Source organism: Hypanus sabinus, chromosome 19, assembly GCF_030144855.1.
Source record: "Hypanus sabinus isolate sHypSab1 chromosome 19, sHypSab1.hap1, whole genome shotgun sequence".
Classification (NCBI taxonomy): Eukaryota; Metazoa; Chordata; class Chondrichthyes; order Myliobatiformes; family Dasyatidae; genus Hypanus; species Hypanus sabinus.
The window spans coordinates 52,389,091-52,416,385 of NC_082724.1; the positions used below are offsets into that span (position 1 = coordinate 52,389,091).

General features: G+C 44.1%; 1 protein-coding gene across 1 annotated transcript in view; it reads right to left on the reverse strand.

Annotated features, from left to right (window-relative positions):
- Positions 1-6,094: 6,094 nt before the first annotated feature.
- cav3 (caveolin 3) overlaps positions 6,095-27,295 on the reverse strand; it is a 45,402-nt gene continuing 24,201 nt past the window's right edge. The window contains exon 2 of the mRNA XM_059944884.1: positions 6,095-6,436. Coding sequence (XP_059800867.1) covers positions 6,095-6,436 — 342 coding nt within the window. The remainder of the gene's footprint in view (positions 6,437-27,295) is intronic.

The following is a 27,295-nucleotide window of genomic DNA, read 5'->3' on the forward strand; positions in this document are numbered from 1 at the left end:
CTGAGGGCCTTCTATTGAACATATTTTGGTGATCACAATGACATTGAAATCAATGCTTTGCGTAGTGAATGAATCCTTCCTTACTTAAGCTATGTTTTCTTTTAACAATGTATTAGTTCTTTAGGGAAAGGAACTAAAGGTCACAGTATTTGCAACTTCAAGTACCGAAGCCTTTAAAGCATTGTTGGGCTATTAGAGATCCAGCATGAATGAGCTGTCACTGATTAGATGCCATAAGTGCTTTATTCCTGCTTTTATACTGCACCAGTCAGGTAATTTAAAACTGAAAAACAACTTGGCGGATTTAAAAACTAAAACCTCTCTCCCTCCAGAGCCTGGCTTCGTCTGGGGGAGAAAATCCTTGGAGGAGGCGTTTTACATACAATTGCATATGACGAGAACGACCGGTGGGTGCTGGTGCATTTAATGTGACCCATACTGGTTTTCATTGCAACCCAGAGCTCAGCACAAGATTGGGATGGATATGAAGAGTCACAGCATGAAGCAAGAGCCAGGGTTGGGAATGGTCCTGTCTACTCTTCGGTGTTGAGAGTAACAGGAGGCTCACCTGCTGCAGATAAAAGTCTCTTTGATCTACAGGGAAGTGTATGGTCATGCACTTTGGTGGAAGGAATAAAAGCATAGATTGTTTTCTAAACAGGAAAAAAATTCAGAAATCAGAGGTACAAAGGGACTTGAGAGTCCTTTTGCTGGATTCCCTAAAGGTTATCTCACAGGTTGAGTAGGTGGTAAGGAAAGAAAATGCAATGTCAGGATTCATTTCAAAAGGACTAGAAAATAAAAGCAAGGATGGAATGCTGAAGCTTTATAAGACATTGGTCAAACTGCACTTGGAGTAATGTGAGCATGTTTGGACCCATTAACTAAAGATGGACCTGCTGGCATTGGATAGGAATCAGAGGAGGTTCAGAAGAATGATTCTGGGAATGAAATGGTTAACATATGAGGAGCATTTGATGGCTTTGGGCCTGTACCCACTGTAGTTTAGAAGATTGAGGGGTTATCTCATTGACACCCACCGAATATTGAAAGGCCTAGATAGAATGAACGTGGAGATAATGTTTCCTATAGTGGGGGAGTCTAGGACCAAAGGGTATAGCTTTAGATCACAAGGATGTACCTTTAGAACAGAGAAAAGGAGGACTTTCTTTAACTAGACAGTGGGATATCTATGGAATTCATTGCCACAGATGCCAATGTGTAGGCGAAGTAACTGGGTGAATTTAAAGCAGAGATTAATAGGGGCTTGATTAGTAAGAGTGTCAAAGGTTGCAAGGAGAAAGCAGGAGAATGGGTTTGAGAGGGATAACAAATCGGCCATGATGGCATATGGCCTAATGATAGGCCATATGGCCTAATCTGCTCCTACATCTTCTGACCTTACAGTCTCTAACATGGAGCAGGATAAAGAGCATAAGGCATTGTCCACTGGGAGTAGGAATAAGGAGAATGGGGGCATTGTCCTGGAGGCAAGAGTCGGAGGAATGAGGATGCAGCATCTCCAAAGAAGAGGAGAGTGAAGGGAATACAAGAAGTCCCCGGGTTACCACAGCATTTCATTCTTGAGAACAGATTGTAATTTGAACTGTTCATGAGTCAGAAATGAACAAGAAGTTACTTACGGTGAGAGGGGTAATTTCAAAGGAGATGTGAGGGGCAAGTTTTTTTTTTACACAGAGAGTGGTGGGTGGCTGGAATGCACTGCCTGGAGTGGTGGCAGAGGCATACACATTAGAAACTTTCAGATAGGCAAATGAAAATGAGGAAAACGTAAGGATATGGACATTGTGTTGGCAGAGGTGATTAGTTAGGATGCCCGTTTGATTACTAATTTAATTGGATCAGCTCAACATTGTAGACTGAAGGGCCTGTTCCCATGCAGTGATCCCGTTTTATGTTCTAAGTGTAAGGGAGAGGATTACAGGGGCAGCTTTGGAGGGAGAGTCAGTGGGAAGAGCGGCTGCCAGTCAGTGTCACTGGCTCAGTGAGTGAACAAGCAAATTAATCTACTCACCAATCCCACCTCTGCTTGACTGCACTGACGGTGGGAGGGGAGAGTAAATTGTTAAATTGGAAGGTGTGTGTGTAGAATAGGGGCGAACAGGTACATGGAAGTATCCTGTACCCACCCTGCAGAAGATAGCTGGGGCCCTGCAAACGATGACCATTCCAGGACACTGGGCTCCCAAACACTATTTACCTGGTTAAGTGTGAGGAATCAAGAGGGACCTGCATCCAATGGCTCTGAGCACCAGGAGAATGGAGGATAGAGGACTGATTGAGATCCAGGAGGAGGAGAAGGAGGAGGAGGATGAGGTTTGGGGGTTTGGAAGATAAGGGGGAGGGGAGGATGAAGGTTGAGGGTCTAGAGGAGGAGGAGGAAGTTTGAGAATCTGGAGGAGGAGGTGGAGGTTGAAGTTTGGGGATCTGGATGAAGAGCACAGTGTATTTTGAGGGTCTGGAGAAGGAAGAGGATGGTTTGAGTGTCTGGGGAGGAGGATGGTTTGGTGGTCTGGAGAAGGAAGAGGAGAAGAATGGTTTGAGGGTCTGGAAGAGATGTGTCTTTAGTGGTTTGGAGGAGGATGAAGGTGAAGTTTGAAGGTCTGGAGAAGGAAGATGAAGTTTGTGTGTCTGGAGGAGGAGGAGCATTAAGTTTGAGGAACCGGGGATCAGGTGGAGGATGAAGTTTGAGGATTGGGGAGGCGGAGGATGTTTTGAGAGTGTGGAGGAGGAGGTGGAGGATGAAGTTTGAGAGTCTGGAGGAGAAACAGGATGACACTTGAAGATCTGGAGGAGGAGAATGATGAATTTTGAGGGTTGGGAGGAGGAAGGGGAGAGAATGGTTTGAGGGCCTTGAGGAGGAGGAGGAGAATGATAAAGTTTGAAGATCTGGAGGAAGGGAGTGAAGTTTGAGGGTCTGGGGAAGGAGGATGGTTTGGAGGTCTGGAGGAGCAGACCAGTTTGAAGGTCAGGAAGAAGTCTGGTTTAGTAGTCTAGAGGAGGATGAAGGTGAAGTTTGAAGGTCTAGAGGAGGAGGAAGATGAATTTGAGGGTCTGGATGATGTTTGAGGGTCTGGAGGAGGAAAATTAAGTTTGAGGGACTGGGGAGCAGGTGGAGTATGAAGTTTGAGGATCTGGGAAGGAGGAGGATGTTTTGAGAGTCTGGAGGAGGAATAGGATGACATTTGAGGGTCTGGAGGAGGAGAATGATGAAGTTTGAGGGTCTGTAGGAGAAAGATGTAATTGAAGGTCTAGAAGATGAGGAGGAGGATGAAGTTAAGTTCTGGAGGAGGAGGAGGGTGAAATTTGAGGGTCGGGAGGAAGAGGCGGAGGGTGAAGTTTGAGGTTCTGGAGGATAAGGAGGATGAAGTTTGAGGTTCTGGAGGAGAAGGTTGAAGTTTCAGGGTCTGGAGGAGAATGAAGTTTAAAGGAGGAGGAGGAAGTTTGAGGGACAGGGGGGGGGGAGAAGGATTAAGTTTAGAGGCAGGAGGACAATGAGAAAAGAAATACCTGCAGGGAAAATGGAGAAATAATATTTGTGGCATCTGTGGGCACAATTGCATACATATTAGTGTTTGGGAGACTAGTGGGCTGGAATCGTCAGCTGTTGTAGAGCTAGTGTTACCTTCAGCAGGGTGGGAGCAGAGCATTTCCACGTGTTTTCTCTCCCCAGTTCTACCCTCACACCTTCCAATTTGGAATTTACCCCCCACCCCCTATCCACAGCAATCAGGCTCTGAGTGGAGCCAATAGAGCACTGACAGACTTGCCCACTCACTAAGCCACTCCTCCAACTCTTGCTCGTGCCAAAGCCGTCCCTGAGATCCTCTATGCCTGTGGTACAGGTGAGTGGAGTCCTTTGCTGCATGAGGAGTGAGAGTGGTGGGAGGCATTTGATTCCAGCAAATTTCCAAACATTTGGGCAAATAGGAGGCAGTATCCAATGAACTGGGAGCAGAAGGGTGGGAAGAGGAGAATAAAGTAACAACATCTAAACACATCCTCCAAGAAGACCACAAGCTTTTCATAGTTTGGAGGCTTGCATGCCTCGATGGCCCAGAGAGCTATGTTGGCTGGAATCAGGGCTTTGTGCTTTGGTTTTTGGTCAGGTCACCCATGCCCAACAGGTCAAAGGGTAGAGAACAGACTAAGAGTGGTCCACTGGTCTTCCAGGTTCAGGGGTTTAGCTCAGGGCTAACAACCTGACTGGTAAAACTTACAGAAACAACAATGAAGAATCCTCCTACATGTGAATGCAACAATATTCCTCAGCCTCCATCCGAGACTTGCATGGCTGACAGTAGTGAAAACCAAAAGGAATCTACTGACACAATGAATGAAGCTCTGAACACTGCCAGACATGGAGGACCTTCATTGCTGCCATAAGTGCCAGTGGTATGGGTAAGTAAGTGTAGTATTTGACCACATGGGTAGGAAGAGAGGAAGGAGAATACATGTTATATGCTTGAAGACGGATCGCACATTGGATGTCATGTCAGTCTTTGTTACGTGGAGTTTTTCGTAGATTCTGTTGTATTTCTTTATTTTCCTGGAAACATCTGTAGGAGAATGAATTTCAAGGTGGTATACGATATATCTTGATAATGAATTTGACTTTTGAGGGAGATTCCAGGCATCAGGATGGGGAGAGTGGAAGGAACAGGAGCCGGAGGAGACTGGTGCAGATGACATCAGATGAGCTGGAGTAGTAGCAGGTAGACAGCTTTAGAGGCACAGGAAGAGGCAGAAGGGGCTGGAGGCAAGATTGAGTAAGTTAGAGATGGAAGAGGGTGCAGCCAATGTTCTAAGGAACTACAGGATAAAGAGAGAGGAAAGATGCCAGTCCCAGCAGCTGGAATTAAAGGGTGCATACAGTGTCCCAGGAAGCAGAGGATGAGTGGCGGAGGACATAAACAACATTGAGGAATAGGACAGGGAACAGGAGGAGGATGCACATTCTGTAGCATAAAGAGGTTAAGATGGTAGATACATTGTGTGTCTGAGCAGAAGGAAAAGGAGGAGGATGCTGGCAGTGTCCTGGGAGCAGGGGTTATGTGAGATTTACTATGTCCTTGCCAAGTAACCTAGCTTGTCTATTTCCCTTGATCAAAGCACTCAAATGTTGGAGGAACTCAGCAGGTCAGGCAGCATCTAGAGAGAGGAATAAACAGTCAATGATTTAGGCCAAGTCCCCTCATCAGGACCTGATGCAGAGGAGTGGCCTCAAACATCAACTGTCTATTCGTCTCCATAGCTGCTGCCTAACCTGTTGAGTTCCTCCAGCATTTTGTGTGTGTTGCTCTGAATTTCCATCATCAGCAGAATCACTTGAGCTTACTATTTCCACAGATGCCTGCTAGCATCCTCCTCAGATCCCACTCTACCACTCAGCTTAGCATCAGCAAGAGCATTTGGATATATTACACTAGATATCCTGATCAGTTCCATCAAGCAGACTGTGGAGAACTGGAGCCCCAGTATGAATGCCTGTAACACCCCAATGATTACAGCTCCCATCTAAAAATGATTGTTAGGATGAGAACAGCTATGAACAGAGCATGTGAACCAAAGCCTGATGTAGGGAGAGGCTGAAATAACTGATTCCAACGGTGGTAGGTATACGCATGAGGGTTTCAGGAGCAAATGGGCCGAGGAGGATATTGACAACGCTACAGACCTAGTAGTACGGTGGCAGTGTGAAGCAAACGTCATGGTCATGCGTTCACTACTGGTTTATATAGGATGTCCAGACTTTGAGTAATCTGATTACACCCAAAACGGTAAGCTTTGAGAAAGGATGAAAGTACTGTTGGGAAGCATTAGAAATTAGCTTAGGGTATTGATGCAGTGAAGATCTTAATTGTAAGCAGACATGCATGAAAAATGACTCAGACAACTCTTTGTCATCAGCGATTTTTTTGAACTGCTCAATGATCAAAAGTGGAAAACATCGGTGAGATCAAGTTGCAACCATATCAACAGTCGAAGTACAGTTACATTTGCAAAAGTTCTGAATAAAATCTAGCACTTTAGCAGACAGGCCACATTTGTTGATTGGAACCATAAGGAGAAACTAAATTTCCTTGTGTAAATTGACACGGATGTTGCTGAATACTTTCCCCAGGGCTTCGTAGAAGGGGTCACAGAAGGTGTGAATGCACAGGGAGAAGACCCTGCTGATGCATTGGGTCTCGATCAGGTAGCTCTTGATGCAAGGCACAATGGCCCAGATGTGGCAGAAGGAGAGGCAGGCAAAGTAGAAACCCCAGATCAGTGACAGGGGGACTCCAAAGACAGCAGAGGTTATCCGGTAGCACCAGTACTTGGACACAGTGAAGACTGTGTTGCTGGTTTTCCACACACTGTCCAAGCTATATGTCCCCTCAGGCTCTGCGATCACATCTTCAAAGTCCACCTGTGGGAAAGAACCAAAATCATACTTCAAACCTTTTTTACCAGAGTCTTCTTTCACCCTGCTTTAGTCCACAAGTTTATGAAGAGAATACACAGAATTGGGTTGGTTTTGAAAGCATTTCCATGATGTTTGGTGAAAATTAAGCTATCAGATTTTATTTTGGGGAACTCATTTTTAGGAGTGGAAAATTAGAGAATACCAGGTTCTAAATCTTTCCCCATCAAGTGATGTTTCTTGTAGTTCAACATTTCAGAGGATGCAGTAAGAGCCTAATAATTACGTAAGAAAACTAAACAGGAACAGGTCATTCAGCCCCTTGTTCTGTTCTATCACTCGATATGATCATAGCTCACACAAAATGCTGGTGGAACACAGCAGGCCAGGCAGCATCTACAGGGAGAAGCGCTGTCGACGTTTCGGGCCGAGACCCTTCGTCAGGACTAACTGAAAGGAAAGATAGGAAAGATAGCAAGAGATTTTTCATGCATGTCTGCTTACAATTAAGATCATCACTGTATCAATACCCTAAGCTAATTTCTAATGCTTCCCAACAGTACTTTCATCCCTTCTCAAAGCTTACCGTTTTGGGTGTAATCAGATTACTCAGACTGGACGTCCTATAGAAACCAGTAGTGAACTCATGACCATGATGCCACTGTCACCGTACTACTAGGTCTGTAGCGTTGTCAATCTCTTACTATCTTTCCTTTTGGTTAGTCCTGACAAAAGGCCTCAGCCCGAAACATCGACAGTGCTTCTCCCTATCTATGCTACCTGGCCTGCTGTGTTCCACCAGCAATTTGTGTGTGTTGTTGTTTGAATTTCCAGCATCTGCAGATTTCCTCATGTATGATCATAGCTGATTGTTTACGTCAGTGCCACTTACCTGCACTAATCTTCATTTTCCTAATATCTAAAGATCTACCAATCTCATTCTAGAATATGCTCAATGACTCAATTGAGATTCACCAGCCTCAGGGTGAGTAACTATCTTCTCACCTCTCCCCCTAAATGGCTGAGCTCTTATTTTGAGTGTGTGGTGTAATGCCTTGTTTCCTTAGTTTCCTTGGGTTGAGGGGCCTGTAACATAATATTAACTTAAGTCATTAAAGACTGAAATTGGGAAGGATTTAACAGGGAGTGAAGAGTAGAATTCCCTCTTTCTCAGAAGTTGTAGGTATTGGGAACTGCTTGGAACCAAGGTTGATCAATTTTTAATTAGAGGATTAAGGAAACAAAACAGATGAATGATCTAATTGCATAATATATTGGCCTCTATCTGCTTACACAATCCTAAACTGCTGGACCACACAACATTTCTAGATCGCTAATCACAGAAAATACATTATTTTGCTTTTGTTTGAAATGAAACTGTGGGGCCAATATCAAATTTCCAAATTAGGGAGAATTGAAAGTTTCCAAAATATTGAGAGAACTTTGATTTACACTGCAGCATAAATGTACTGTACCAGTCACGTTCATGGTCTGATTAGCAGGGTCAATTAAATTGCATTGTGTAATTTTACCATTAGTTTGACTAACGGTAGCATTAAACTTTGAAATTGTATCAAGCTGATGTCACCCTGATTATCAGTCCAGTCAGATTCAACCACAGTTTCTAAGTGCAAGAGCTCACTGTGATAACTACCAGGGTGCTTAGGAAGTTTAAAGACTCATTGCCATTCATTCCCAGTACAAAGATGTATTTAGTAAAACTCCAATAATCCAGTATCCAATTGTTTGCAAAACCTGACAGTTCATCTGGATTGTGAGCCAGGGTTAAGAATGCTTTTGTATTTCCCACTCCCTCCTAACTAGGTTCAATAGAAGTTTTACTATACCACTGTGGGGACAAAGTTGTCCTAGGAGTGACATGCAATAGTCCAGAAAATCTGATAATCCTACCCTGAAGGTCCTGAAGGTGCAGAATTATTGGAGTTTAACTGTATACGGAAAGGCTGACAGTAAAATCTCTGAAATTGAGTGAAATTTTGGACCTGTGCAGAAGGTAACTGTCAGTGAACTGTGGTGATGAAGGACTGGAGTCACATATAGGGCAGACTAAACAAATGTGGCCAATTTATTTTCCCTTAAGGTTATCAATTTATTTAACCTTAACTCTATAGTCACTCATACTCATACTAATTAGTTATTTCTTGATATTTTGAAACAGAACTCAGCTTCTCAAGGTATCCAGGTGGGCTTCAAACTGACAACACTAACCTGCATTTACGTAGCACCTTTATCACAGCAAAATCCAATGAGCTCCATCTGCAACAAACAGGGTTTCCCGGTGGCCAACCAATGTAATTCCAATCCCCATCCTGAGCAGTTGGTCCATGGCTTTCTTAGCTGCCATGATGAGGCCACTCTCAGGTTGGAGGAGCAACACCTCATACTCAGTTTGGATAGCCTCCAAACTGACGGCATGAATGCCAATTTCTCTAACTATCAGTAATTTCTCCCCCTCCCCAATCTCTCTTTTCCCAATCTGCATTCGACTCCCTTCTTACCCTTTTTTAACTCCTCACCTGCCTATTAACTCCCTCAAGTGCCCATCCTCCTTCCCTTTCTCCCATGGTCCGCTCTCCACCCCTGTCAGATTCCCTTTTCCTCGGCCCTTTACCTTTCCCATCTATTAACCTCCCAGCTTCTCAATTCATCCCCCCTCTCCCATCCACCTACCTGCCCCCTCACCTGGCATCACCTACCACCTTCCAGTTTATACTCCTTCCCCTCCTCCCACCTTCTTCCCTCTTCCAGTCCTGATGAAGGATCAAGATCCAGAATTGACTCTTTATACCTTTCCATGGGTGTTGCCTGGCTTGCTGAGTTCCTCCAGTATCTGATGTGCGTTAGTCAACAAGCTGCCTCATTGAACCATTTTCATAGAGGGTTTCTCACCAGGAGAAATATCACAATAAGTGCCAAAAGGCTTAGCAAGGGAAGGAAAGCAGCAAAGATGGTGAGAGAGATGTGGAGTTAGGAAGGGAATTAATTTCAAATCTTCAAGTTCTGCTTATGAACAGAAAAGCATGCACGAAAATCCCAGGGTGACCAAGACAACTTGTGCAGACAACTTGGAGGCTGAAGGGCTGGAGGGGACAGATAGGGGACTGAGGCACTGGACAGATTTGAAACAAGGATGAGAATTTTTAAACTAAGGTGTTACTAAACGAGGAGCCAATGCGGCAAGTACTGAGTGTTAAGTGAAAGGTGTGCTGCCAGTTAGGCAAGGGCATTGAGTCTGATGAACACATCAAGAATTGTGTGGTTGAGTTTCAGTGGCAGAGAAGCTGAGGCTGGGTGCAGATGAGGTGGAAAGAGCCAGATCTAACCTTGAGTAATACATACAAGATGCTGGAGGAACAGGTCAAACAACATCTACGGAGAGGAATAAACAGCCCATGTATCAGGCCAAGACCCTGATTGACTGATGGACTGGTTATTTCTTCAACGGTTTGATCGGGGCACGACTGTGCAAGCGCGTGGACATCAGCCAGTGAGAACAGCGAGAAGAGTTTAAAAAGAAACACCTTATAGAGCAGGCGTCAGCAGAGCAGGCGACAAAGTAGAGGAAGACAAAATAAAAAGGCTTTGGCTCAACGGGGCTTTGGCGATAACGGGTCGAGGGTATAGAATACAGACAGGAAGAATGTGTGTGAGGCCGGTGTTCTGTACACGGTGTCAGTTGTGGGAAGTCCTGGAGACTCCCAGCCTCCTGGATGGCCACATCTGCACCAGGAGCATCAAGCTGCAGCTTCTTCGGGACCCTGTTAGGTAAAGTGAGGAAGTGATAGAGAGGAGCTACAGGCAGGTAGTCACACCGGGGCCTGGAGAGACAGATAACGGTCAGGAGAGAGAAGGACAGCAGTCAGAGGCTAGAGAGTACCCCTGTGGCTCAGAAGGGTAGGGAAAGGAAAAGGATGACAGCAGTGATAGGGGACGCTGAAGTTATATAACCATATAACAATTGCAGTAGGAAACAGGCCATCTCGGCCCTTTTAGTCCGTGTTGAATGCTTACTCTCACCTAGTCCCACCGACCTGCACTCAGCCCATAATCCTCCATTCCTTTCCTGTCCATATACCTATCCAATTTTATTTTAAATGAGAATACCGAACCTGCCTCTACCACTTCTACTGGAAGGTCGTTCCACACAGCTACCATTCTCTGAGTAAAGAAGTTCCCCCCGTGTTACCCCTAAACTTTTGTCAGCTAACTCTCAATTCTTGCCTTCTTGTTTGAATCTCCCCTACTCTCAATGGAAAAAGCCTATCCACGTCAACTCTATCTATCCCCCTCATAATTTTAAATACCCCTATTAAGTCCCCCTTCAACCTTCTACACTCCAAAGAATAAAGACCTAACTTGTTCAACCTTTCTCTGTAACTTAGGTGCCGAAACCCAGGTAACATTCTAGTAAATCTTCTCTGTACTCTCTCTAGTTTGTTGACATCTTTCCTATAATTTGGTGACCAGAACTGTACACGACACTCCAAATTTGGCCTCACCAATGCCTTGTACAATTTTAACATTACATCCCAACTCCTATACTCAATGCTCTGATTTATAAAGGCCAGCATACCAAAAGCTTTCTTCACCACCCTATCCACATGAGATTCCACCTTCAGGGAACTACGCACCATTATTCCTAGAACACTCTGTTCTACTGCATTCTTCAATGCCCTACCATTTAGTTAGGGGGTCAGACAGGCAATTCTGTGGACACAGGAAAGAAGCATAGATGGTAGTTTGCCTCCCAAGTGTCAGGGTCCGGGATGTTTCTGATTGCGTCCACGATATCCTGAAGTGGGCAGGAGAACAGCCAGAGGTCATGGTACATATTGGTACCAACGACACAGGCAAGGAAAAGGAGGAGGTCCGGAAAGCAGACTACAGGGAGTTAGGAAGGAAGTTGAGAAACAGGACCACAAAGGTAGTAATCTTGGGATTATTGCCTGTGCCACGTGACAGTGAGTATAGGAATAGAATGAGGGATTGGAGCCCAGGCAGGAATTCAGATTTCTGGATCACTGGGAACTCTTTTGGGGTAGGAGTGACCTGTACAAAAAGGATGGGTTGCACTTGAATCCTTTTTTTTGTGTGCCATACTCTGCCAGAGGCTCGGCGACCACTTTTTTTTCAAGTGGTTGTCTTGGAGGAAAGACTTTGTGAGTGGTTCCCTACGTCCTTCTCACAGCGCAGTATTTTTTTTACAAGGCCGAGTTGCGAGCTCGACACTCAACCCGGCACGGATGGAAAGCATGTCCGAGAGTGGCCTGACTGGATTTGAACTCAGGAAATCCAGCTTGGGCAATCCAACTCGGGAAATTCGAACTTGAGCAAAGGTTTGCTCCGGAGTCCGGCGCTGATGTCACTGTGCCACCAGCTGGACATTTGAATCCTAGGAGGACCAATATCCTGGCAGGGAGGTTTGCTGCAGCATTCAATTGGAGTAAGGGGAAATGTGAGGCTATCAGGCAAGAACTTGGAAGGATAAATTGAGAACAGATGTTCTCAGGGAAATGTACGGAAGAAATGTGGAAATGTTCCGGGGATATTTGCGTGGAGTTCTGCATAGGTACATTCCAATGAAACAGGAAGGATGGTGTACAAGAACCATGGTGTACAAAGGCTGGTGTAAATCTAGTCAAGAAGAAAAGAAGAGCTTATGAAAGGTTCAAAAAAACAAGGTAATGATAGAGATCTAGAAGATTATAAGGCTAGCAGGAAGGAGCTTAAGAAAGAAATTAGGAAAGGAAGAAGGGGCCATGAAAAGGTCTTGGCAGACAGGATTAAGGAAAACCCCAAGGCATTCTACAGGTATGTGAAGAACAAGAGGATAAGATGTGAGACAATAGGACCAATCAAGTGTGACTGTGGAAAAGTGTGTATGGAACCAGAGGAGATTGCAGAGGTTCTTAATGAGTACTTTGCTTCCGTATTCATTATGGAAAAGAATCTTGGATATTGTAGGAATGACTTACAGTGGACTGAAAAGCTTGAGCATGTGGATATTAAGAAAGAGGATGTGCTAGAGCTTTTGGAAAGCATCAAGTTGGATAAGTCACTGGCACTGGATGAGATGTACCCCAGGCTACAGTGGGAGGTGAGGGAGGAGATTGCTGAGCCATTGGCAATGATCTTTGCATCATCAATGGAGACAGGAGAGGTTCCGGAGGATTGGAGGGTTGCAGATGTTGTTCTATTCTTCAAGAAAGGGAGTAGAGATAGCCCAGTAAATTATAGAGCAGTGAGTCTTACTTCAGTAGTTGGTAAGTTGATGGAAAAGATCCTGAGAGGCAGGATTTATGAACATTTGGAGAGGCATAATATGAATAGGAATAGTCAGCACGGCTTTGTCAAGGGCAGGTCGTGCCTTATGAGCCTGATTGAATTTTTGAGGATGTGACTGAACACATTTATTAAGATTGAGCAGTAGATGTAGTGTATATGGATTTCAGCAAGGCATTTGATAAGGTACCCCATCCAAGGCTTATTGAGAAAGTAAGGAGGCATGGGATCCAAGGGAACATTGCTTTGTGGATCCAGAACTGGCTTACCCACAGAAGGCAAAGACAGGTCATGCATGGAGATCGGTCACAAGTGGTGTGCCTCAGGGATCTGTTCTGGGATCCCTACTCTTCATGATTTTTATAAGTGATCTGGATGAGGAAGTGGAAGGATGGGTTATTAAATTTCCTGATGACATAAAGGTTGGAGGTTTTGTGGAGAGTGTGGAGGGCTGTCAGAGGTTACAGCAGGACATTGATAGGATGCAAAACTGGGCTGAGAAGTGGCAGATGGAGTTCAATCCAATTAAGTGTGAGGTGGTTCATTTTGGTAGGTCAAATATGATGACAGAATATAGTATTAATGGTAAGACTCTTGGCAGTGTGGAGGATCAGAGGGATCTTGGGGTCTGAGTCCATAGGACACTCAAAGCTGCTGTGCAGGTTGACTCTGCGGTTAAGAAAACATATGATGCATTGGCCTTCATCAATCATGGGATTGAGTTTAGGAGCTGAGAGGTAATGTTGCAGCTACATAGGACCCTGGTCAGACCCCACTTGGAGTATTGTGCTCAGTTCTGGTCGACTCACTACAGGAAGGATGCGGAAACCATAGAAAGGGTGCAGAGGAGATTTACAAAGTGTTGCCTGGATTGGGGAGCATGCCTTATGAGAAAAGTGAACTCTGCCTTTTCTCTTTGGAGCGACAGAGAATGAGATGTGACCTGATAGAGTGTATAAGATTATAAGAGGCATTGAGCATGTTGCTAGTCAGAGACTTTTTCCCAGGGCTGAAATGGCTAGTATAGAGGGCACAGTTTTAAGGTGCTTGAAAGTAGGTACAGAGGAGATGTCGGGGTAATTTTTTTTCTCACTGAGAGTGGTTGGTGCGTGGAAAGGGCTGCCAGCGACAGTGGTGGAGGTGGATACAATAGGGTCTTTTAAGAGACTCCTGGACAGGTCCATGGAGCTTAGAAAATTAGAGGGCTATAGGTAACCCTAGGTAATTTCTAAGGTAAGGACATGTTTGGCACAGCTTTGTGGGCCAAAGGGCCTGTATTGTGCTGTAGGTTTTCTATGTTTCTATGGTTACTTCTCTCCATTGATGCTGCCTGACTTGCTGAGTTCCTGTAGCATTTTTGTGTGTTACTTTAGAGTTCACGCATCTGTAGAATCTCTGGTGTTTAAGACTTAACTTTGACATGGATAATTGATTCAAAACTCATCTCAGAGCCCAATGTGGGATTGTTTGCAAAGTCTGTCAGACAGAGGCAAGGGAGAAGCTGATGGCTAGAAAACTGGATTTGTCATTGGGAATAAAGAAAGTATTTTCAGTGTTCTTAATAACTCCTCTTCACACCACATGCTATGCCGAAAAATCAGTTTGCAGACGGTGGGAGTAACTGGCTTAGAACTGAAGACTGACAATGTAATTGCAGAAATGTCTGCTGTGTTTTTGGATTATGTTGTGATACCAAACACCAGCTGTTAATGAGAATTACCAGTTACAAATTATAATCTTTTGAATTCATTACACTGAGCAGTGCACAATAAAAGAGGAGATCAGGCAGAGAACTCTCTAGATGCTGTAGAATAAGCCAGGCAAGAACAATTCCACTCACCTGAACAATATTGGAGAAATCACAGTATTGCACTGGAGAACATTTAGTCTATCAAGTCTGTACCATCTTTTTTAGGCATCCATTAGTCTTGTGAGACCATGGATTTGTGCCTTGGAAGGTTTCCAGGGCATTGGGTTGTATGGGAGACTGGCAGTTGCCCAAGCCTTCCCCTCTCCACGCCACCGATGTTGTCCAAGGGAAGGGCAATAGGACCCAAGCAGCTTGACACTAGTGTCGTCGCACAGCAATGTGTTGTTAAGTGCCTTGCTCAAGGACACAACGCACTGCCTCAGCTAAGGCTCGAACCAGTGACCTTCAGATCACTAGACCAATGCATTATCCACTAGGCCACGCACCAACATAAGAGCCACATACCATCTTAAGCAACAGCTAATTCCACTTCCTCCTCCTCTACCCAAGCCCTGCTAATAGATTTTCTTTCAAGTACATACAGAGATTGAATCTCATGCACTAAGCCAGCCAGGGGAGATTCTAGAGCTATCTACTCATTTTATTAAAAGGTTGCCCCAATTATTTCACTATACTGTATCCTCTGGTTCTGCACTACCGCCACAAAGGAACCTGTCCCAAGCATCAAGCATCCTCACAAATTCCCCTCTGAAAGGTAAACAGCTTTCAGTGGCTATTAGGTATGAGGCTAAGCTGTAAATAAGTCTGGAAGGTGAGTTGGGAGGTCACAAGCACACATTACATTATTGGCAATATTGGATAGAGCCATTTCAACTCTATGGAAAGGCCAGCAGAATCAGAATCAGAATCAGACTTTAATTGCCAAGTACCTGTGCACATACAAGGAATTTACTTCCGGCAGATGTTGTCTATCTGCTCATAACAGATGATAAATATAAATGAAAATATAGATTATACATACAGGTAGTGCAATGGTATGAATGGAGATTTACAAGCAAGTTAAGATGGGTGTGTGTTGGGAAGTGAGGAAGCTGGGGACGGGGCAATAGGTTGCAAAGACAGGGGGGTTTGAAGGTTGTGGTTGTTTTGAGGAGGATGGTGATGAAGGTAAGGTCCCAGTACCTGACGGAGCCAGATTGGGGAGCTGGCCAGTCAGTTTACTGGGAACAGGAACGAGGGAGCAGCAGATCTGCATCACTGATAAGATGGGCTCAGGAAGGGCACAAATAGCAATGGGAATAAAATTGGGTAAAGATGTGTTCAGAACTGGGCATGGGAACAGTCAAGTCCGTAGTGCACAAACTGGAAGTTATGTTTGCATTCCCGGTGGCCCAGGAATATTGAGCAGATTTGGCAGATAGAGCCAAATGGTGCTTTATGTGTGAAACGTCTAAAGGAGTGGTCCATAAAAGCTAAGAGTTGAATCAAGGTAGAAGTGGGCAATAGAGGGAGGAAGGGGTGATTGAGGGGAGGGGGGTCTCTGCGATTTAATTATCTGGTTTCTTTTTTCTTTGTTACTGTTGGGAAAGGGTTTCTTTGTTTTGTTAAAAGCAGGAATGTTTCTTTGTTGCGAGAGAGTGCTGGGAGAATTGTATTCCTTTGTAAACCAAATGGGGATTAATGTTCTTTCTTCTGAGTCTGTAAGCTTTTGTTGACGGGCTTTTGGGCAGATCGGCGCGAGGGGGTCGAGAGAGAGGATGTAATGCTGTAAGCTGGGCAAGGAACGGACCCCAAGCGGGGGTCCGAGGCAGGGAGGTACTTCAAGGAGGGAGGATGAAGCTAGATGTGCTTGGTTGACCACTCGGAGGGCCCTGAGCTGCGAGTCGAGGAGTTTGGAGGGTCCTGAGCTGTGAGTCGAGGAGTTCGGAGGGGATTGAATGGTAGCCAGAAGACTTCAGTAATTGAGCTCCAACGGTTGTGCACGAAGTGGTTTGGACTTTGATAAGTTTGGCACCTTTTCTTTATTTTTTCTCTTCATATATACTGTATCATTATTAATCACTTAGTTATAGTAACCTTTATAAATTGTACTTATTTAATCGCATGGTGTACTGTCTGTTTTTGGGCGAGGCGGGGACATCACACAGCATCCACACCAGCTGATTACCCAGTTTGGCGGGGCCGAAGGCTGCTCCCCCTAGACGAAACGAGCTGAGCGAGCCTGAGGCGACCCAAGGGGTTACATGTGAAACGTCTAAAGCAGTGGTCCATAAAAGCTAAGAGTTGAATCAAGGTAGAAGTGGGCAATAGAGGGAGGAAGGGGTGATTGAGGGGAGGGGGGGGTCACTGCAATTTAATTATCTGGATTATTCCCTTCAGATCTCTGGAGTATCAGTTTATCAACCAGAACAACACACCAGCAAACTCCAACTTCAGGTTTGTTGTCATAGGGTATTAACACCATTAAAATTAGCCCTTTGCAGCAACATCACAGTACATTATAAGACAAGTACAAACATGCTAACATAAACTTAATTTAACCGATATTGTACATAACTTACACATGCACAAAATAAACATCCAAATAAACATAAATAAATTGTTGTGGTTGTATTCTCCAAATCGGAATGGGGAATAGCATTCTTTCCACTTAATGGAGATTGTTACATATGCACACACAAACACCTCCAGTCTGGCCCCGCTAGACAGCCCACCCATTACCGCGTACTATACTGAGAGTGGGCTGCACTGTGAGAGATATTGACTTTTAGTCAAGACTTTAAAATAAGACTCAGCCTATACTCTGAACCAGATTAATACTTCACTTGGTACTATTTGCAAAGGAGCTCAGATTTTCTCCCGGGATTTTGGGAAACATTTATTCCTCAATCAACATCACCAAAATTTACTGCTGTCTATGCAAGTTTGCTGCCTACACATAGGCTGCTGGATTTCCTACATATTCTGACTAAAGCTCATACATTTTCCATTAGCTATAAGGTACCTTGGCATGTTTGAGTCCTTACTTACAAGTTTATTCTTTCATTGGTTTGTATAATGAAAAAGTGAACAAGAGGTATCAAATTATCTTCCAATTTTGAATATACAGGGTAGAATTCTGGGTTGTTATTGCATTACATGGCAGGTAATTACATCTACTGCAACTATGTTTATTTATTTGAGATTAGCTGCAATTATATGACTTATTTTCCACATTATGTACAAGCATCAAAAAGGTGTCTGACCTCAGTGCTGTGGAGTATTGTAGACTTTAAATATGGGTGTTTCACAGTGAGAAATATTCTGTACTCAGAACTTTATGTTCAAGCACAAAATTCAGTTTTCTACATCACCTCAACACTGAAACGAATCTCTTGCATGGACTGATTTAGAAAAGACTGGACCTACTCAATGGACAATTTATTGAACTTACATGTAAATGTTGATTAACTGGTTACTTGTATTTGCAATTTATAACTGATGCACCATCAATAACGCTCGGAGACATGAGGCGAGATATAGGCCTTTATTGTCTGGAAGAAAGAACAAGCAGCAATTGACCACCACACTACATCCTGGAGACTGAGACTGGGGCTGTGTCTCCAATCGCCTTTATACCGGGGTCCATGGGAGGAGCCACAGGAGCAGTCAGCAGGGGGAGAGGGGGGCATGTCCAGACAGGTACATGTAATTCACCACATTAACAAATGTAACCTTAAGGTTTTTGTTACAATCAGTTTTCAAACAAAGTCATGTTCTGAGTTGCATCCGATTTGCTCTCTGCCCCATGATTGCTCAACTGATATGGTTCCAGCTAAAACTCTGACACTTCATTTCAAATTCCTCCACAAACCCAGCCCTCACCCCTTCTTCAGTTCTGCAACAACACCAGATCTTGGTATTTCTGATTTCCAGCCTTTTGCTCACCCCTGATTTTAACTCTACTGGTTGGGTTGAGTAGTTCACCGATCCTGGCAATTGACATCCACCTAAGCTCTTCCGAATGATTTCGCTCTTCTATTAGTGATAGATTGCCATCGTGGGATTTCTTCCTTCAACTTTTCAACCCATTCCTTTTCTTTGGCAGTTCTTAAAATCTACTTCTTTGACCAAGAGGTCACCTCCCCTAGTATCTTTTTGCTTGTTGACCTTCTTGTGAAGAACTCTGGGACACTTTTCTATATTAAAGTTGATGTAAAGTGCCAGTTGTTATCTGTTTGATGAATCAGCAATAACAAGCAATCGTTTCAGCCTGAGCTCTTCAGTAACTCATCGCTTCAATTGCTGCCCTCACCACACTGACATATGGGCTATTATATGTTGTTACAAACCCCGTAACTGGGTCACTTACCAGCAAAGATAGAGAGGTCCGTTGAAGTCTAATGATACTATTTTTAACCGTATTTATTAGTAAAAATACACAAAAATAATATCATTGCAAATATACAGATAATATACATCGTCAATACTAAATCTAAAAGTGCGGGTATAGTAATAATCAATAAGAAATAGCCCTATTGTAGTCTAGGGGATAATGTATTGTCCGGTGGAAATATAAAGTTCACTCAGTTCATACAGGCTGCAGCGTTTGGGGACCACTGGGTTTGCAATGGTTGGAGAGAGAGAGTTTTGGGAGAAAAACTTGCCGGCTTTCCTTTTATGATTTCGATCCGTCGGAGTCTCGTTGGGGTGGCCGTTCACTTGTGTCCTCTTCTTTAGCTAAGCTGTTCTTCTGTGATGAGCCTGCCAATCCCAGGCAAGGGAAGGACGCACGCAGACCCCATTGGCTGTCGCTATTAAATGCTGTCACGGGATTTCTAGCGTTTCTCCTGGTGTGTCTAAAGGGGTTGTTCCCCAGACCCTCTTTTATCCTTACTCATGGGGTCTCAGATGTCAATCAGGTTGGGATGATGCAATCCCTCAACCAGCCCACTCTGGTCGTCCCCTGAGGGGCTTCAATGAATAGTACAGTACTCAATACACAATTCCATCTCCAGGAGACAATAGCCGTTATCAGGGGTTTTTGTTTCGCTGAGGCCAGGACACATTCCAACCCTTGTGGATTCTACGTGTCTCTCTCTCATTTCCTGGGTCCTAGACCTGAATTAATAGCGATCTTGCGATTCTCAAAAAGGAGGGGGGCGACTTTGTACCCTTTGGCCCCTCAGAGTTGCGACACATTCGTAACACCCCCTTCCTTCTAAGATTTTTACCACCGGTAAAAATGAATTAATACAGAGTCTTACAGGATTTCAGAATCTAACGCAATACAAATGAGTTTTTTTTCACTACAGAGTAATACAGTTATACATTCAATTCAGCATCTAAACAGTTAGCGATTACATTGTCACTTCCTTTAATATCTTAACATCTTGTACCTTAATAAATTCTTGTAGCATCAGACTCCAATTTAATAACCACCTATTTTTATTCCTTTTCTCCAGCAAACAAAAACTAAAGAGTTGTGATCTTAGCTGACATGTATATTACAAAAAGTTCATGCAAATACTAATCTTTATATTACTTTCAAACTTAACAGTCAATCTTCCATGGGGTTGTCTTTATTATTCACATGCTTTGTCGAAATCCCTTAAAACCGGATCCTGTTATTTAAAATGGCATCCCATCAACCCTCGCCCCTTTTCCAGTTAACTCCCACGTGGTTAACTTGTATCCCAGTGTGGAATAGGCTTTTGCATGCTACTTTCATAGGAGTTATTCTATCAACAATGTGTTCCAAACTTAGATCATTTTCTGAATTTCCACACAATTCTTTAATTTTAAGCAAGTTGTCAATTTTATCTTCAGGACTCTTCATGCTATTAGTTTTCAGTTAAAACTCTGCAAGCGATCCCTCTTTGTCCAAACAGCATTTCAAATTCAGCCTCTTCACAGCACTCTCTTGAATAACAATAGCGTGTGGGGCACCCTTACATTCCAAATCAACCTGTAATTGATTCACAGGCACCATGTTACCAAGCCATTGTCTCTGCAGCCTGGTTGCTGCTTCTGACATCAATCCAGACTTTAAATTTTCTTCATTCAATTTAGGAACTACACTTTTCCCTTTTCCTTCAATAATAATATTCACCTCACCACCTTTTACCTCCTCACTAACTTTTAACACACCTTCAAACACAAACAACTGGGAATTCTCACTTCCCACTAGTACCAAGGTTAACCCTTTCTTCACTGAACCAAGTCCATCTGACCCACAAGGACTGCATTCCTTTTCAACTGAATCAAATACCTCAGACCTTTCCTGAGTTTCATTACTAGGTTCAGTACCACATGCATCCACAGCTTGAACACACTCAAACGGGACATCTGCCTCTTCCAGGCTTTCAATATCTGTACCCTTTTCAAATTCTAAGTTCCCCTGATCTTCCCAGTTACTCTCTGGGCAACTCCCTTCCGGAGTAAACTCAACCCCGCGGGCTGAAACAACCTCATCTGCCAACCCAGCAGATTTCTTCAAGGTAATGGCCTCCTTTTCATCTAGGACTGCCCTCATTTCATTATCGGGAACACATTTAAAATTTTCAACTTCTTCAAACAGTTCTGCCAAACCAAACAGATCATCCATGTCCAACCCTGGACCTTTTAACAGCCTTATCTGTTTCTCATCTTTACTCCGTGCCTCTTTAAATTTCCTCCTGGCTAAGGGCAGGTCTACTTCCTCTCCCTTACTCTCTTTCACTTTCCTATTCTCCGTTTTACCACCCTCTAAACCCTCTTGGTACAGGGTTGGTAAAAACGTCTCGGCCAAATCGATACTGGATTGATTTAAACTGGTCTCGTTCTCAGCTGCCTTTTCCTACATGCTGCGAGTGGTCGCACATGCGGGATAGATCTTGGAATCTGGGGGCGGGACCTTGACACTTACAGGCTGGCTCGGCAGCTCCATGGCCAACGAAACGTCACCACCAGCTAAATCGTTACCCAGAAGGATGTCTACATCAGTTCTCGAGAATTCTGATCGCACCCCTATTTCAACTGGTCCAGATACCAGCTCACAATTTATAAAGATCCTATGCAAGGGCACCGCTTCTGTCCCTTTTCCTATGCCTCTCAAAGCTACCTCTCCAGTCTTGCGACCAAAATCTAGTACCTTACTGTGAATCAATGACAGCTCAGCTCCCGCGTCTCTCCAGATCCGCACTGGAACTGGTGTGTCTCCCTCTTTCACAGACACGGTTCCTTCTGAAATACATTTCTCAGGCCCCTCTCGTATTCTGTCTACTGGGGCTTTCTCGTCGATTTACTGATCACTACAACACATACTGTAAGGACTGCTGCTCTCCCTTTTCCTACCTCCTTCCTCGGAGCAAGGCACTTAGATGCAATATGACCCACCTTTCCATAATTAAAACAGGACAAGCCAGGACCTCTCCTGCCATCTTGCCTTTCCTCCTCCTTAATTTTACCATTAGCTCCCAGCTGAATCTCTGCCTCAGCTGGCAGGCTTTCTCTCCCATTCCCACGGTCTCTCTGGTAACTTTTATTCAAGGAAAACTTTGTCTTGTGGGTTAGGGCATATTCATCTGCAAACCTAGCAAATTCGGATATGGACTTATTCGGTTTATCGTTCAAATAGATCCGGATATCATCCGAAACACGACCTTTAAATTCCTTAATCAGAATTAACTCCCTGAGACACCAAAAATCTTCTTCCACTATTTCTGCTGCACACCAATGATCCAAGAGCACACCTTTCTCATAGGCAAACTCTGCATACATCTGGTTCCACCCTTTCTTTAAATTTCTGAACTTTTGTCTATAGGCTTCAGGTCCGAAGAATAGTCTCCTTTACTTTCTCATAATTCTCAGACTCCTCTTCCTCCATGGACAATGCCACATATGCCCGTTGTGCCTTCCCTTTTAACACACTTTGTTTCAACGCCATCCACTTATCTTTGGGCCACTTCTGACTCACTGCCACCTTTTCAAAATGCAAGAAATAACTATCAACATCCGATTCCTCGAACAGAGGTACTAACCTAAACTCCTGACTAACATTAAATTGCTCCTCTCGGTCTGGCCCTTGAGCTCTTCGCTCTTGCCTTAGCTTCTCCATGTCCAAGTTATGTTGCCTCTGTTTCTCCTTCTCATACTCCCTCTCCTTTTCAGCTCTCTTCTTCTCTTTTTCGGCCCTTTCCTTCTCTTTTTCAGCTGCTTCCAGCTGTTTTAACTTAATCTCATGCTCCCTCTGCTTCCCAGCTCTTTCCTGCTCCCTTTTCACCTTTAGCTGGAGCTCATGCTCCCATTGCTTTTCGGCTCTTTCCTTTTCCCTTTCAGCACTTTCTTTTTCCTTTTCGGCTCTTGCTTTTTCCTTTTCAGCTGCTTCCAGCTGCTTTAACTTAGTTTCATGTTCCAACCTTAATTTCTCCAACTCTAACTGAGCCGTTCCACTAGCTGGTACCTTTTCCGGGATATTTTCCAATACCTCAGCCGAAAACACATTCTTCACAATATAATACTGAGATATGGCCCTCCGCACCTCCCACTTTTTCATCGACAACCCCACCTCTGCGAGGTTTAGTCCTTTCGCAATATTTATCAAGTCCGACTTTGTGGCAGCCTCTCGCGCCTCCAGAGTCGGGTTTTCTATAAATTCATCCACGTCCATCTTTGCTGGTGTCCCGTCTGGTTACCCGCGCAACCAGATCCACATTTGGACTTAAAAGCCCGATTCACTAGCCCTCCAATTTGGTATCAAATCTTGAGACGAGGCCCCCACTTTGTTACGAACCTTGTAACTGGGTCACTTACCAGCAAAGATAGAGAGGTCCGTTGAAGTCAAATAATACTATTTTTAACTGTATTTATTAGTAAAAATACACAAAAATAATATCAATGCAAATATACAGATAATATATGTCATCAATACTAAATCTAAAAGTGCGGGTATAGTAATAATCAATAAGAAATAGCTCTATCGTAGTCTAGGGGTTAATGTATTGTCCGATGGAAATATAAAGTTCACTCAGTTCATACAGGCTGCAGCGTTTGGGGACCACTGGGTTTGCAATAGTTGGAGAGAGAGAGTTTTGGGAGAAAAACTTGCTGGCTTTCCTTTATGATTTCGATCAGTCGGAGTCTCGTTGGGGTGGCCGTTCACTTGTGGCCTCTTCTTCTTCCGTGGTGAGCCGGTCAATCCCAGGCAAGGGAAGGACGCACGCGGACCCCATCGGCTGTCGCTATTAAATGCTGTCACGGGATTTCTAGCGTTTCTCCTGGTGTGTCTAAAGGGGCTGTTCCCCAGATCCTCTTTTATCCTTACTCACGGGGTCTCAGATGTCAATCAGGTTGGGATGATGCAATCCCTCAACCAGCCCACTCTGGTCGTCCCCTGAGGGCTTCAATGAATAGTACAGTACTCAATACACAATTCCGTCTCCAAGAGACAATAGCCGTTATCCGTGGTTTTGTTTCGCTGAGGCCAGGACACTTTCCAACCCTTGTGGATTCTACGTGTCTCTCTCTCATTTCCTGGGTCCCAGACACGAATTAATAGCGATCTTGCGATTCTCAAGAAGGAGGGGGCGACTTTGTACCCTTCGGCCCCTCAGAGTTGCGGCACATTCGTAACAATGTAAATGATAAATATGAATTGTGAGGTCAGATTAATTACTCAGCAGCTGAATTAATTAGGAAAATTTCCATTAACTTGCATGCATATCTAGTAACTAATCGGACTCTTTTCTCCTCGCTCAGAATGGGACACAAATTCAAATATAAACCCTCCAAGTCCTATCCAAATGCCTCTTATGTGTTGCAATTATGCCCAACTTGACTACTTCCTTTGGCAATTGATTCCAGGCACACACTACCCTCAGTGTAAAATAATTTTGAGAGGGGCAATGGACCCACTATACCTCATTTCTTTTGCCCCTCTTTATCCCAAACCCCCACATTTTTGAATCCCCAAACAGGGCGTTAGTTGATTCTTGACCTCGCAATCTATCTCATTATGGCTTTGGCAGGCAGCTTAGTGGTTGCTGGAACACTTGAGGGTGCCAGCGATCAGGGTTTGATTCCTGCCACTGTCTGTGTAGAGTTTGCATGTCCTCCCTAAGGCTGCGTGGCTTTCCTCCAGAAGCTCTGGTTTCCTCCCACATTCCGAGGACGTGGGGGTTGGTGGGTTGTGGGCGTGCTACATTGACACAGGAGGCTTGTGGGCTGCCCCCAGCATATCCTTGGACTTTGTTGTTTGTTGACACGAACAACACATTTCACTCTATGTTTCAATATGAATGTGAAAAATAGGGCAAGTCATTAATCTTTATCGCCTTGTTTACATGCTCTGATCTTTCTCTGTAGCTGTTACACTTTCTTCTGCATTCTGCTATTGTTTTAACTTTTCTACCTTGATGTACCATGTAATGATTCAAACACAAAGTACACTGCAGATGCTGTTATCAAATCAAGACGTACAAAAAGGCTGGATGAACTCAGCAGGTCGGGCAGCATCCATTGAAAGGAGCAGTCAACATTTCGAGTCGAGACCCTTCATTAGGACTAAAGAAGGAGGGGGCAGGTGCCCTATAAGGAAGGTGGGGAGAGAGTGGAAAACCAATCAGGGGAAAGATCAAGGGGTGGGGGAGGGGAAGCAGGGTGGGGATAGGCAGGAGAGGTGAAGAAGGAATCCAAGGGGAAAGCACTATGGATAGTAGAAGAAGGCAGAGTCATGAGAGGTGATAGGCAGCTAGAAGAGGAGACAGAGTAGAGGTGGGATGGGGGAAGAGAGAGGGAGGGAGTTACTGGAAATTGGAGAATTCAATGTTCATACCAAGGGGCTGGAGACTACCCAGACGGTATATCAGATGTTGTTCCTCCAAAAGAAGTTTTGCCTCATCGTGGCAGTAGAGGAGGCCATGTATGGACATATCCAAATGGGAATGTGAAGGAGAGTTAAAGTGAGTGGCAACCAGGAGATTCTGTTGTTGTTCGTCGAGCACGTACACAACAGTAGGTGTCTGCCACAACAGACAGGATCTCCTTCTTCTACTACCCATAGTACTTTCCCCTTGGATTCCTTCTTCACCTCTCCTGCCTATCCTCTCCCTGCTTCACCTCCCCCACCCCTTGATCTTTCCTCTGATTGGTTTTCCACCCTCCCCCCACCTTCTTTATAGGGCCCCTGCCCCCTTCTTCTTTAGTTCTGACGAAGGGTTTCGACCCGAAACGTTGACTGCTCCTTTCATGGACGCTGCCCGACCTGCTTTTTTGTACGTTGTGTAATGATTCAATCTGTGTGAATAGTCAAGTTTTTTGTTCAACCTTTCGTTCATGTGACAATATGATCTCAAGGGAAAATTGTTTCACTCAGGGGATGGTGTGAGTGTGGAATGAACTGCCAATGGAAGTGGGTCAGTCAGTTTACTGGGAATATAGTCCAGATACAGTTTGATGGGAGTAGGCAGAATAATGGTTGGGCATGGACTAGATGGGCAGAAGGGCCTATTTGTGTGTTGTGGTGCTCTATGGTTCTATAGTTCCAACAATAGATAGGTGAAGTCGCTGCCTTCTCCACACTGATGTATGGGCTATTACATGTTGGTGGTAAATATGAATTGTGAGGTCAAATTCATTACTCTGTAGCTGAATTAATTAGAATATTTTGTCATTAATTTGCATGTAGATCTAGTAACTAATTGGGTTGTTTTTTCCTCACTCAGAATAGGATGCAAATTAGAAAATAAACCCTCCGAGCGTCTCCCATGATTGGAAAGGTAGCAAATTGGCTGATGTCCTTTTGTTAATGCACACTGCTTGCATTGCATTCGTCTATCTGTTGTTCCATCTTTTATTTAGTTTCTGTGTGCTGACCAGCTTACTGGCAAAACAACAAAACGTTTCAAAGCATCACAAGGAAGTGACTATTTAAGCGCACTTAAGTGATATTGTTTTTCTTCTTGAACCACTGTGAGAGGACAGGCAGGACTTTGCTTTAACTTCTCATCCCTACAGTACAAATTTAAATCAATACTGAATAGGAATGTGAACCTAGATTATAGCATGAAGTTCTTGGAGTGAAGTTTGATCTCACAACTCCTGTCCAGGAAATAAATGCCTATCCCAGGCCAAGTCGATGAACTCAATCTGTGAGATGATACTGAGCTTATACACTCAGTGGCCACTTTATTAGGTACACCTACCCTTTAATGCAAATATCTAATCAGTCAACCATGTGGCAAAAACTCAATGCATAAAAGCACGCTGACATGTTCAAGAAGTTCATTTTTGTTCAAACCAAACATCAGAATAGAGAAGAAATGTGATCTAAGTGACTTTGACTGTGGAACAATTGTTGGTGGCAAACAAGATGGTTTGAAAATCTTAGAAATGGCAAATCTACTGGGATTTTCATGCACGACAGTCTCTGGCATTTAAAAAGATTGGTGTGAATATAAAAAAGCATCCAATAAGTTCTAAGGGTGAAAACGCCATGTTGATGAGATTGGCCAGACTGATTAAAGCTGACAGGAAGGTGACAGTAACTCAAACAACTACACGTTACAACAGTGGTGTGCAGAAGAGCAGCTCTGAATGCACAACAGATTGAACCCTGAAGTGGAAGGGCTACTGCAGCAAAACACCTCGAACATGAGCGTTGCACACACAGGGCCCTTAGTATTATTAAGGATCCCACCCACCCACCCATCACCATCTTCGACTTTCTACCATCAGGCAGGAGACTCCGATGCATAAAGACAAGAACGGTCAGGATAAGAAACGGTTTCTTCCCACAGGTCATTAGGCGTCTGAACTCCCGTACACATGGTATTCAAAGTGTCACTGGTTAATCTATTCTGTACCTTCCATTATTTAACATGAATATACTTTAG